This window comes from Ranitomeya imitator, chromosome 2 (assembly GCF_032444005.1).
Source record: "Ranitomeya imitator isolate aRanImi1 chromosome 2, aRanImi1.pri, whole genome shotgun sequence".
In the NCBI taxonomy this organism is placed as follows: Eukaryota; Metazoa; Chordata; class Amphibia; order Anura; family Dendrobatidae; genus Ranitomeya; species Ranitomeya imitator.
In genome coordinates, this window is record NC_091283.1 from 811,669,969 (window position 1) to 811,683,156 (window position 13,188).

Consider the following 13,188-nt stretch of genomic DNA (forward strand, 5'->3'; position numbering starts at 1 on the left):
CCAGCTCCAAAACGAAGTAGAGGGGATTAACATCTGCATGACCAGTCCAGAGAGAGGATAGCAGAAAACAAACCCCGAACTGGATCATGACAGTTATTATATGATGGCTGTATTGTACAATATCAGCACATTTTACCAGTCACCTTTCATGTCCCCCCTATTCCCTCATAGATTATAAGCTTACGAGAGGCAGGACCCTCACTCCTCTTGGTGTCTGAGTTATGTGTTTTTCTGTAATGTCTTTATTTATTATACAAGTCCCCTCTGTAATGTAAAGTGCTGCGGAATATGTTGGCGCTATAGAAATAAAAATGATTAATATTATTATTATGTCCGTCCCTGGATAGTGCTATATAACCAATGTATAATAATATTAAACTTAGATCCTTGAGTCCGGGAAAAATCCTATTGGTTATCCTTGACTTTAACCTCTTCTTTTTGGCCTTGGATTTCAAGGTTTAATGCTCAGACTCAAAAGGATTTCATGGTAAATCTCTGCATACGTAGCAGAAGACATAGGTTTGGGAGATCTTATGCTCTGTTCTATTTAGGGAAGAGGGCCAAGTAAAAGCTGTCAAAAGCCTCCGCAGGTTTCCACATGCAGTATTTCCGGTTCCCAGAGCCTTTGATCGCACACAGAAGTCACAGGACGGTCTGTAAAATATGTTTCCTCATTGCCAGTGAGATCAGCAATCACATGAGTACACATAGGCGCACCCAGAAAACGAGCCTAGGTGTGAGACATCCGCATACAGGAGAGAGGGAAGGGATCTTCCAGTGTGTCTCATTGATGAACTAAGGCCTCATTCACATGATTGAAAGGTTTCTTGTATTACAGTCATATATTAATGAGGTTATCTTTGTGTTTTTTTTTTTACTTAAATGCAAATATGGTTTAAAAAGGGGCACAGTATTTTGGCCTGGGATGTTTTTTTCTTCTTTGGTAAATTTATCAGCCAAGTTTGAAGCTTTTTTTTTAGGCTGAAACCCTTCAAGAAATGACATTTTGCTTACTTTTCCACACTAATAAATAACTGCGCCCCAGCTGTAAAGCGCCGTGGTTCTTCTGTGACTTCTCACAAAGTGTTATGGCTTCAGCCTTACTGGCGTTTCTTTTAAAATGACCTAAAATGAATATTCAAGGATATTTTACATAAAAGGCTTAAAGGAGTTGTGGACTTTTATTGTTTTATTACTTAAGTCCTTGTATTTGAGGCTAAAAAAGTATTTTTGAAATTGGGTTGTATTAAAGATGTTCCACCGTTTGTCTTCTGTAGCCTCTGTGCTTTATTTTCTATTGCTGGCTGTAGAATGAGTTAACTGAGAATTCGTCAGTGAGCTGTTCTGACAGTCTTAACGGACAATATGTAATTCTTTTATCTGTCCTTTTCTGGGCACCTGTTAGATGATCGATGACCACAGGCCACATGAAAGTTGAATGTGTCAGAAAACAAAAAGGCTGTAAAAGTAAAACGGGGTAAAGTTTTTAATGAAACCCAATTGCAAAAATCTTTTTTAGCTCCAAATAGTAAAAAATAAAAGGAGGACTGATGCATGGAAAAAAAAATTGCACGCACTGTATATTGTTCCATCTATGATGCAAAATTACATGAAACTGAGCAATATAACTTTTCATCTTCAGGACGAGAGTGTATCCTATACCATCGAGACTTCTAACGGAACTCTCATCCTAAATCTGCAGAGAAACAGGTAATGTACGAAGAACAGCACCTAGAATATCCGTAACTTAAGAGTGAGTGATTGAGGAATGTAAGATGGAACGAGGGAGGGAATTTCAGAACAGAGGGGAAGCATGAGAGAAGTCTTGTAGGCAAAAGTCTAGGGGGCAATTACAGGGGCTTCTCACTAAATTAGAATATCATCAAAAAGTTAATTTATTTCAGTTCTTCAGTACAAAAAGTGAAACTCATATATTATATAGAATCATTACACAAAGAGTGATCTATTTCACGTGTTTATTTATGTTAATGTTGATGATTATGGCTTACAGCCAATGGAAACCCAAAAGTCATTATCTCAGTAAATTAGCATAGTTAACAAAAATGCCTGCAAAGGCTTCCTAAGCATTCAGAAAGGTCCCTTAGTCTGTTTCAGTAGCTCCACAATCATGGGGAAGACTGCTGACTTAACAGATATCTAGTAGGCAGTCATTGACACACTCCACAAGGAGGGTAAGCCACAAAAGGTCAGTGCTAAAGACGCCGGCTGTTCACAGAGTGCTGTATCCAAGCATATTAATGGAAAGTTGAGTGGAAGGAAAAAGTGTGGTAGAAAAGGGTGCGCAAGCAACTGGGATAACCGCAGTCTTGAAAGGATTGTTAAGAAAAGGCCATTCAAAAATTTGGGGGAGAGTCACAAGGAGTGGACCGCTGCTGGAGTCATTGCTTCAAGAGCAACCACACACAGACGTATCCAGGACATGGGCTACAAGTGTCGCATCCCTTGTGTCAGCTACTCATGACCAATAGACAACACCAGAAGCGTCTTACCTGGGCCAAGGAGAAAAAGAACTGGACTGTGGCTCAGTGGTCCAAGGTGTTGTTTTCAGATGAAAGTAAATTTTTCATTTCATTTGGAAATCAAGGTCCCAGAGTCTGGAGGAAGAGTGGAGGCCACAATCCAAGCTGCTGGAGGTCTGGTGTGAAGTTTCCACAATCAGTGATGGTTTGGGATCCATGTCATCTTCTGGTGTAGGTCCACTGTGTTTTATCAAGACCAAAGTCAGCACAGCCGTCTACCAGGAAATGTTAGAGCACTTCATGCTTCTCTCCGCAGACAAGCTTTTTGGAGAAGGAAATTTCATTCTCCAGCAGGACCTGGCACCTGTCCACACTGCCAAAGTACCGCTACCTGGTTTAAGAACCACAGTATCACTGTGCTTGATTGGCAGCAAACTCGCCTGACCTTAATTCCATAGAGAATCTATGGATATTGTCAAGAGGAAGATGAGAGACAGCAGACCCAACAATGCAGACGAGCTGAATGCTGATATCAAATCAACCTGGGTTTCCATAAACCCTCAGCAGTGCCACAGGCTGATCGCCTCCATGCCACGACGCATTGCTGCAGTAATTGATGCCAAAGGAGCCCGACCAAGTATTGAGTGCATTTACATTTCAGTAGGAGAATATTTCGGATTTTAAAATCATTTTTCAAGCTGGTGTTATAAAGTACGGTATTCTAATTTACTGAGATAATGACTTTTGGGTTTTCAGCCAAATCATCAACATTAACAGAAATAAACACTTGAAATAGATCACTCTGTTTGTAGTGACTCTATATAATATATGAGTTTCACTTTTTGTATTGAAGAACTAAAATAAATTAACTTTTTGATGACATTCTAATTTTGTGAGAAGCACTTGTATATGGCATCCAGAAGGTTGTCATTGGAAGGACTTAGCATGTATGTGGGCTGGTAGCTCTGGATAAGGCCACGTTCGCACGTTCAGTATTTGGTCAGTATTTTACATCAGTATTTGTAAGCCAAAACCAGGAGTGGGTGATAAATACAGAAGTGGTGACGTGGACATATTGTCTTAATTGCTGCATTCATTCTGCAGAAATTGACATTTAATAAAATATGCTGACGATTCTGCTCGGTGCACCCTTAGTGTGGCCATGAGGCTCATTGCACTGGACTGCCATGTCTTGTGTCTCTCACTGGCACTGACTTGCCTGAGGTTTCTCTGCAGACACTGATTTCTCCTGACAGGCCAGTGCTGTCCGTCACCAGTGAGGGAGGCGGAGACATGTAAAACCATTAGGTGCACTGAGCCTCTTGGCCACACCCAGGGTGCACCCAGCACAGGAATTAGTATTTGATTAAACTTTAGTTTCTGGAGAACGGAGGTTGTTGGTGGGATTGTTGTAGGGGTATCGGACAGAGCTGGGTGGGATGGGTGCAGGATGAAGGAAAAGGAATATGTAGAATTGTTTTGTATATCTGAGCACAATTTATAATGTGCACCAATTTTGTGTCCTGTATATTTTTCATCATCCATAGAGATTTTGTGAGCAAAGACTTTGAGCACTTTATCTACAGCAAAGATGAAGGATTAGAAGCTCTGAAGCGCCCTGTACCGGTAAGTGTCATCACAACCAGGGCCGTATGTTGCGATATCTCAAGGTGGAGGAGGGAGAAGGTAAAAACAATGGTGACAGCAAATCAATCTTAAGACACCATTCTCATTAGGTCCCAATAGTGGAACCAGCGCTAATCAAGCATTTATTGCATATACTATGGATGTGCCTCAAATGGTAAAAGCGTATAATATCAGAAGGGCCATCAATTCAGAATTGATTATATGGTGAGACCCCCAGATATTTATGGACGTTCCTCCACAATGAAAGATGGTAGCTGTTCCCTCTAAAAAAAACTCCATCAATTTTCTAATAAACCAATAAATACTTTTTATTAAACCACACAACTCCTTTCCTAATATATTTAATCTCTTGAGAGATAATTTTCACATTATTGTTTTTTTGCAGAATTACTCCTGTTATTATCATGGACAGGTGGAAGGAATGGAGAACTCTGTCCTCGCTATCAGCGACTGCCATGGCCTCAGGTTAGATTACAAGTATTTACTTACAGGAAAAAAATGAGGTTACAACTTGGTGGAGCTGGATGTAAACTACAACAAATGTATGGTGGGAAAAAAAAGTATTTAGTCAGCCACCAATTGTGCAAGTTCTCCCACTTAAAAAGATAAGAGTGGCCTATAATTGACATCATAGGTAGACCACCACTATGAGAGTCAAAATTGAGAAAACAAATCCAGAAAATCACCTTGTCTGATTTGTCAAGATTTATTTTGCAATTACGGTGGAAAATAAGTATTTGGTCACCTAAAAACTTTCAGGATTTCTGACTCTCACAGACCTGTATCTTCTTCTTTAAGAGGCTCCTCTGTCCTCCACTCATTACCTGTAGTAATGGCACCTGTTTAACCCCTTAATGACCGCCAATACGTCTTTTAACTGACCTTAGATATAAGAGAATAGTATCCCCATACAAATGACAATCCATCATCTGTCGGCTGTACACTATAGCTGACAACTTGCTGCACCAGCCACGATCAGTATTTGCACCTTCTAAATCTGTTTAACCCCTTAGATGCTGCTGTCAATAGTGACTACATCATTATAAATGGTTAACAGAGTGCGGGGGCTTACTCTTTATCCCAATTGGTGCCCTCAGATCATGATTTTGTGGTCCTGATGTTTGCCGTGGCAATTCATGACCAAATAGCGGCCTTAGAGTCTGATGGCTGTAGTAATCTGTTTAGAAGTTAGCAACATTTAGGTGGTAAAAATACACATTTTCATTTCTGTCATACCACTTTGCATTAATCCCTGTAAAGCACCTGAAGGGTTAATAAACTACCTGACAACAGTTTTCAATATGTTTAGGGGTGCTGTTTTTAAAATGGTATCACGTTTGGGGGTTTCCCAATATATGGAACCCCTAAAGTCACTTCAAACATGGATAAGTGCCTAAAAAAATAAATTTTGTAAATTTCTTTGAAAAAATGAAAAATTGCTGCTACATTTTTAAACCTCCTAAAATGCTAACAAAATAAAATAACATTTTACAAATGGTCCTGATGTAAAGCAGACATGTGGGAAATGTTATTTATTAATGGTTTGCTGTTGTATGACTATCTGGATTAAAGGGATAATCATTCAAATTTAGAAAATTGCTAATTTTTTAACATTTTTCTCAAATTTTTGATTTTTTTTATAAATTAACAAAAAATGTTGAACTAAATTTACCATTATCATAAAGTAGAACGTGTCACGAAAAAACAATCTCAAAATCACTGGGATTTGTTGAAGCGTTGCAGAGTTATTACCACATAAAGTGACACTGGTCAGATTTCAAAAATTTGGCTCAGTCACTAAGGGGTTAAACTTGTTATCAGTATAAAAGACACCTGTCCATAACCTCAAACAGTCACAGTCCAAACTCCACTATGGTGAAGACCAAAGAGCTGTAGAAGGACACAACAAACAAAATTGTAGCCCTGCACCAGGCTGGGAAGACTGAATCTGCAATAGGCAAGCAGCTTGGTGTGATGAAATCAACTGTGGGAGCAATAATAAGAAAATAGAAGACATACAAGACCACTGATAATCTCCCTCGATCTGGGGCTCCACGCAAGATCTCATGTGGGGTCAAAATGATGACAAGAATGGTGAGCAAAAATCCCAGAACACACGTGGAGACCTAGTGAATGACCAACACAGAGCTGGGACCACCGTAACAAAGGCTACCATCAGTAACACACTACACTTCCAGGGACTCAGATCCTGCAATGCCAGACGTGTCTCCCTGCTTAAGGCAGTACATGTCCGGGCCGGTCTGAAGTTTGCTAGAGAGCGTTTGGATTATCCAGAAGAGTAATGGAAAAATGCCATATGTTCTGATGAAACCAAAGTAGAACTGTTTGGTAGAAACAAAACTCATCGTGTTTGGAGGAGAAAGAATGCTGAGTTGCATCCAAAGAACACCATACCTACTGTGAAGCATGGGGGTGGCAACATCATGCTTTGGGGCTGTTTCTCTGCAAAGGGATCAGGACGACTGATCCGTGTACATGGAAGAATGAATGGGGCCATGTGTTGTGAGATGTGAAGTGCAAACCTCCTTCCATCAGCAAGGGCATTCGAGATGAAACCTGGATGGGTCTTTCAGCATGATAATGATCCCAAGCACACCGCCAGGGCAGCGAAGGAGTGGCTTCATAAGAAGCATGTGAAGGTCCTGGAGTGGCCTAGCCAGTCTCCAGATCTCAACCCCATAGAAAACCTTTGGAGGAAGTTGAAAGTCCATGTTTTCCAGTGACAGACCCAAAACATCACTGCTCTAGAGGAGATCTGCATGGAGGAATGGGCCAACATACCAACAACAGTGTGTGGCAACCTTGTGAAGACTTACAGAAAACATTTGACCTCTGTCATTGCCAACAAAGGATATATAACAAAGTATTGAGATGAACTTTTGTTAATGACCAAATACTTATTTTCCACCGTAATTTGCAAAATGAATCTTGCCAAATCAGACAAGGTGATTTTCTGGATTTGTTTTCTCATTTTGACTCTCATAGTTGTGGTCTACCTATGATGTTAATTGCAGGCCTCACTCATCTTTTTAAGTGTGAGATCTTACACAATTGGTGACTGACTAAATACTTTTTTTCCCCACTGTAAAAGGTTTACAAAATTCTAGAGTTTTCCCATTTAGTCAGGAAATAAAAAGAAACGTGCGCTGGAGATATTTGAAATCTCTTAGCTTTTGCTGCTACTGTAAAAAACAGCTTTTAATTTGCAGAACAAAAGGCTGCAAAAACCACCGCAAAAATGCAACATGTGACCCTAAAGCCATCACGTGCACACACCTTTGGGGTATGTGCACACATTAAGTATTTGGTGCAGAAATTTCTGCATCTCTTGGCAGGAAAAACACAGCATAAAATAGGTGTCCTTCTGCCATGTTTTTGAGTCAACAAATCTGCAACGTGTGCACAGGCCCTTAAGAGGTATTCTCAATGTACAACTCAAAAGCGGATCTGCTTCAAATTCAACATCAAAAATCTCATTGTGAGCATTCCCTCAGGTATTTTCACACAGAGTTATTAGATAAGAAATTTCACAGAAACAGTTTTTTTCTGGAGCATTTTTTATGTTTCTTTTTTTCACACAGTTTTTAGATATAGATTTTTTAACCAATGATGACGTTTTTTGGAGTATTTTTGCTTTTTTAACACAGATTTTGGACATGACCCGAAAAATCCATGTCCAAAGAATCTGCATGAGGTCTCTTCATTTTGTGGGTCAGAATGGGCCCCAGAGATTGGACCCCACTGATCAGAATGTAATGCTGATCCGCCATATAATGAGAATACTACTGTAATTGCCACATGGAAAAAATAACTGTCAGTCAAGGAGGCGTCGGTTTAGCACCTATTCCCAAAGCCATATGTCAGAATGTATGTACAGTGGGGCAAAAAAGTATTTAGTCAGTCAGCAATAGTGCAAGTTCCACCACTTAAAAAGATGAGAGGCGTCTGTAATTTACACATAGGTAGACCTCAACTATGGGAGACAAACTGAGAAAAAAAAATCCAGAAAATCACATTGTCTGTTTTTTTTAACAATTTATTTGCATATCATGGTGGAAAATAAGTATTTGGTCAGAAACAAAATTTCATCTCAATACTTTGTAATATATCTTTTGTTGGCAATGACAGAGGTCAAACGTTTTCTGTAAGGGTACCGTCACACTATACGATTTACCTACGATCACGACCAGCGATATGACCTGGCCGTGATCGTAGGTAAATCGTAGTGTGGTCGCTGGGGAGCTGTCACACAGACAGCTCTCCAGCGACCAACGATGCCGAGGTCCCTGGGTAACCAGGGTAAACATAGGGTAACTAAGCGCAGGACCGCGCTTAGTTACCCGATGTTTACCCTGGTTACAAGCGTTAAACTAAAAAAAAACAAACAGCACATACTTACATTCTGGTGTCCGTCAGGTCCCTTGCAGTCTCTGCTTCCCGCACTGTGACTGCCGGCCGTAAAGTGAAAGTGAAAGCACAGCCGCTGTGCTCTGCTTTCACTTTACGGCCGGCAGTCACAGTGCTGGAAGCAGACGGCAAGGGACCTGACGGACACCAGAATGTAAGTATGTGCTGTTTGTTTTTTTTTAGTTTTACGCTTGTAACCAGGGTAAACATCGGGTTACTAAGCGCGGCCCTGCGCTTAGTTACCCGATGTTTACCCTGGTTACAAGCGAACGCATCGCTGGATCGCATCGCTAGATCGCTAGATCGGTGTCACACACACCGATCTAGCGATGACAGCGGGAGATCCAGCGATGAAAGAAAGTTCCATACGATCTGCTACGACGTACGATTCTCAGCAGGATCCCTGATCGCTGCTGCGTGTCAGACACAGCGATATCGTAACGATATCGCTGGAACGTCACGAATCGTACCGTCGTAGCGATCGAAATGGTATAGTGTGACGGTACCCTAAGTCTTCACAAGGTTGCCACACACTGTTGTTGGTATGTTGGCCCATTCCTCCATGCAGATCTCCTCTAGAGCAGTGATGTTTTTGGCTTTTCGCTTGGCAACACAGACTTTCAACTCCCTCCAAAGGTTTTCTATAGGGTTGAGATCTGGAGACTGGCTAGGCCACTCCAGGACCTTGAAATGCTTCTTACGAAGCCACTCCTTCGTTGCCCTGGCGGTGTGCTTTGGATCATTGTCATGTTGAAAGACCCAGCCACGTTTCATCTTCAATGCCCTTGCTGATGGAAGGAGGTTTGCACTCAAAATCTCACGATACATGGCCCCATTCATTCTTTCATGTACCCGGATCAGTCGTCCTGGCCCCTTTGCAGAGAAACAGCCCCAAAGCATGATGTTTCCACCACCATGCTTTACAGTAGGTATGGTGTTTGATGGATGCAACTCAGTATTCTTTTTCCTCCAAACACGACAAGTTGTGTTTCTACCAAACAGTTCCAGTTTGGTTTCATCAGACCATAGGACATTCTCCCAAAACTCCTCTGGATCATCCAAATGCTCTCTAGCAAACTTCAGACGGGCCCGGACATGTACTGGCTTAAGCAGTGGGACACGTCTGGCACTGCAGGATCTGAGTCCATGGTGGCGTAGTGTGTTACTTATGGTAGGCCTTGTTACATTGGTCCCAGCTCTCTGCAGTTCATTCACTAGGTCCCCCCGCGTGGTTCTGGGATTTTTGCTCACCGTTCTTGTGATCATTCTGACCCCACGGGGTGGGATTGTGCGTGGAGCCCCAGATCGAGGGAGATTATCAGTGGTCTTGTATGTCTTCCATTTTCTAATTATTGCTCCCACTGTTGACTTCTTCACTTCAAGCTGGTTGGCTATTGCAGATTCAGTCTTCCCAGCCTGGTGCAGGGCTACAATTTTGATTCTGGTGTCCTTTGACAGCTCTTTGGTCTTCACCATAGTGGAGTTTGGAGTCAGACTGTTTGAGGGTGTGCACAGGTGTCTTTTTATACTGATAACAAGTTTAAACAGGTGCCATTACTACAGGTAATGAGTGGAGGAAAGAGGAGACTCTAAAAGAAGAAGTTACAGGTCTGTGAGAGCCAGAAATCTTGATTGTTTGTTTCTGACCAAATACTTATTTTCCACCATAATATGCAAATAAATCGTTAAAAAAAAACAGATAATGTGATTTTCTGGATTTTTTTTTCTCAGTTTGTCTCCCATAGTTGAGTTCTACCTGTGATGTAAATTACAGACGCCTCTCATCTTTTTAAGTGGTGGAACTTGCACTATTGCTGACTGACTAAATACTTTTTTGCCCCACTGTGTATATATATATATATATATATATATATATATATATATGGATGAGGACAGCAGAGGATTAGTATCATGGTCCAAACATAGTGACAGCCATTCACACCCACGCTATTTATAGCGATATATACCGTACTTATATCAGGTGGGCAATAAATAATAAGCGTATACCCAAATCAATCTAGGGTCTCATTTACATTTTCAGTATTTTATAAAAATCTCAAGATTTTGGAGCTGATTCATCAAATAATTTTTTCAATAATTCCAACATAAATTTCTTTGAAAAGTCACTCGTCTTTTGACAAACTAAAAAAATGGTCAACTTTTTGGTATTTTCACTCTAGTTTCTCCCAGCTCCACCAAAAGGGATGGAACTGGGCGCGACAAAGGTGTGAGGGGTGCTTGGCACCACAGGTCATCTAATTCATGACGAGCCGTGAGGTTCCTTATGCCAAAAATCTTACTCCAGTGAAACACTGGACTCAAACACTTTAGCAAAATTTGTGATGAGGAGCACGATTAATGAATCAGGAGTGTCTGACTCCTACACGCCCTGTCATCAAGGCCGGCGAGAAACTCATCAATCTTGATGAATCGGTGCCTATGTTTTGTATATTTGCTTATAGTTTTAGTGCCTTCCTAGTAACTACTTCTCCCTATTTTACAGAGGAGTTATGTACTTGAGTGACGTACATTATGGGATTGAACCCATAGAGCATCCCTTTGATGGAGCCCACCGGCTGTATCGGCTAGACGAGTCTCATGGACCATTTATGTGCGGCGTGGAGGAAACCAAGGACACCTCACATACTCTACTGTCCTCATATTTTCATCACCGGAGGGTAAATGTCTAAATGCTGCTTACATATATAAACAGTACATACAGTGAGTGAAATAAGTATTGAACACGTCACCAATTTTCTAAGTAAATATATTTCTTAAGGTGCTATTGACATGAAATTCTCACTAGATGTTTGTAACCACCCATCCAATCTACACAGGCAAAAAAATCAAACAATATATGTCCATAAATTATGTTATGTGTAATAATGAGAAATGACACAGGGAAAATGTATTGAACACACTTAGTGAAATTTAATTAATACTTCATACAAAAGCCTTTGTTGGTGATGACAGCTTCCATACGCCTCCTGTATGGAGAAACTAGTCGCAGGCATTGCTCAGGTGTGATTTTGGCCAGTCTTCCACACAAATGCTCTTCAAATCCTGAAGATCCCTTGGACTCCTTATATGAACTCTGAGCTTTAGTTCCTTCCATAAAGTTTCTCTTGGATTCAGGAACTGTGATTGGCAACTTTATTTTCTTTCTTTGAAACCATTTGAGAGATTCCTTGGCTGTGTGTTTGGGATCATTGTCTTGCTGAAATGTCCACCCTCGTTTCATCTTCATCATCCTGGTAAGATGTTGGTAGATTTTTATCAAGAATGTCACTGTCTTTTTATCCATTCATTCACCCTTCCTTCAATTATATGAAGTTTGCCAGTGCCGTATGCTGAGGCAGAGCCCCTCACCATGATTTTCTCATTTCCAAACTTCACTGCTGGTATGTTGTTTTTGGGGTGATAAGCGGTGCCTTTTGTTCTCCAAACATGGTGTGTATTATGGCATCCAAACAGTTAAAATTTTGGTCTCATCTAACCAGACTATATTCTTCCAATGTTTCACAGGATTGTCTAAATGTTGTAATGGAGTCTTGTGTGGTGAGCGTGCATACACGCAGTGGAGTTGGAGTGCATTACTTATAGTTTTCTTTCAAACAATTGTACCTGCTGATTCCAGATCTTTCTGTAGCTCCCCACAGGTGGTCCGTGGCTCTTAGGCAACTCAGTGATAATTCTTTTCACTTTTCTGTCTGAAATCTTGCGGGGAGCACCTGGTCATGGCTGTTTTATGATGAAATGATGTTCTTTCCTCTTCCAGATCATGGCCCTAACAGTGCTCACTGGAACCTTCAGTAGTTTAGAAATTCTTCTGTAACTAATGCCATCAGTATGTTTTGCAACAATAAAGTTGCGATGGTCTTGAGACTTTTCACTGGTTTTACCCATTATGAGATGTTTCTTGTGTGGCAGCTTGGTAATGAGATACTTTTTTTTTGGCCATAAGTTGAACCAGCTGATATTATTTTTTTTCTAAGTGGCAGGATTGTTTTCTAAGTACTGATAGATTTCTGCTGGTGCCATGACTTTCAATGGCTTTTTGCACCCCTCTTTCTTCACGGGTTTAATACTTTTTTCCTGTGTCATTTTTCATTATTACACATAACTTAATTTATGGACATCTATGGCTTGATGTCATTGCCTGTGTGGATTGAATGGGTTGTTACCGACATCTGGTGAGAATTTCATGTCAATAGCACCTTTAGGAATAGATTTACTTAGAAAATTGTTGACGTGTTCAACACATGTCACCCACTGTATATATATATATATATATATATATATACCGTATACCTTAAATTGGTTGTAAAGTCTATCATAGAATTATGGAACTATAGTATAAAAGTATCTTTGAGATTTCTGCACCTTGATGAGTTCTTTAGTATCTTCTGATATACTGGTATATGTTTTTTTGTATGTGTGTCTGCTGCCTGTTATCCATGACATATTACATAAATGTCCGTCCATATGTTTTTCTTTTCCACACAGAAGCGGGATGTTCTCGCTGTAACCAGTTATGTGGAGCTTGGAGTAGTGGTGGATAATCTTAGGGTAAGAAATCAATCTCTACTTATGGAATGTCATGTCTACAATGGGTTTTGCAAGATGTAGGTTA

The 13,188-nt window shown here is 40.6% G+C and overlaps 1 protein-coding gene across 1 annotated transcript in view; it reads left to right on the forward strand.

The window, feature by feature from the left end:
• LOC138665907 (disintegrin and metalloproteinase domain-containing protein 9-like) overlaps positions 1 to 13,188 on the forward strand; it is a 105,035-nt gene that overhangs the window by 38,329 nt on the left and 53,518 nt on the right. Inside the window, exons 3-7 of the mRNA XM_069753860.1 lie at positions 1,643 to 1,710; positions 4,028 to 4,106; positions 4,513 to 4,592; positions 11,059 to 11,233; positions 13,062 to 13,124. Of these exons, the coding sequence (XP_069609961.1) occupies positions 1,643 to 1,710; positions 4,028 to 4,106; positions 4,513 to 4,592; positions 11,059 to 11,233; positions 13,062 to 13,124 (465 nt within the window). The remainder of the gene's footprint in view (positions 1 to 1,642; positions 1,711 to 4,027; positions 4,107 to 4,512; positions 4,593 to 11,058; positions 11,234 to 13,061; positions 13,125 to 13,188) is intronic.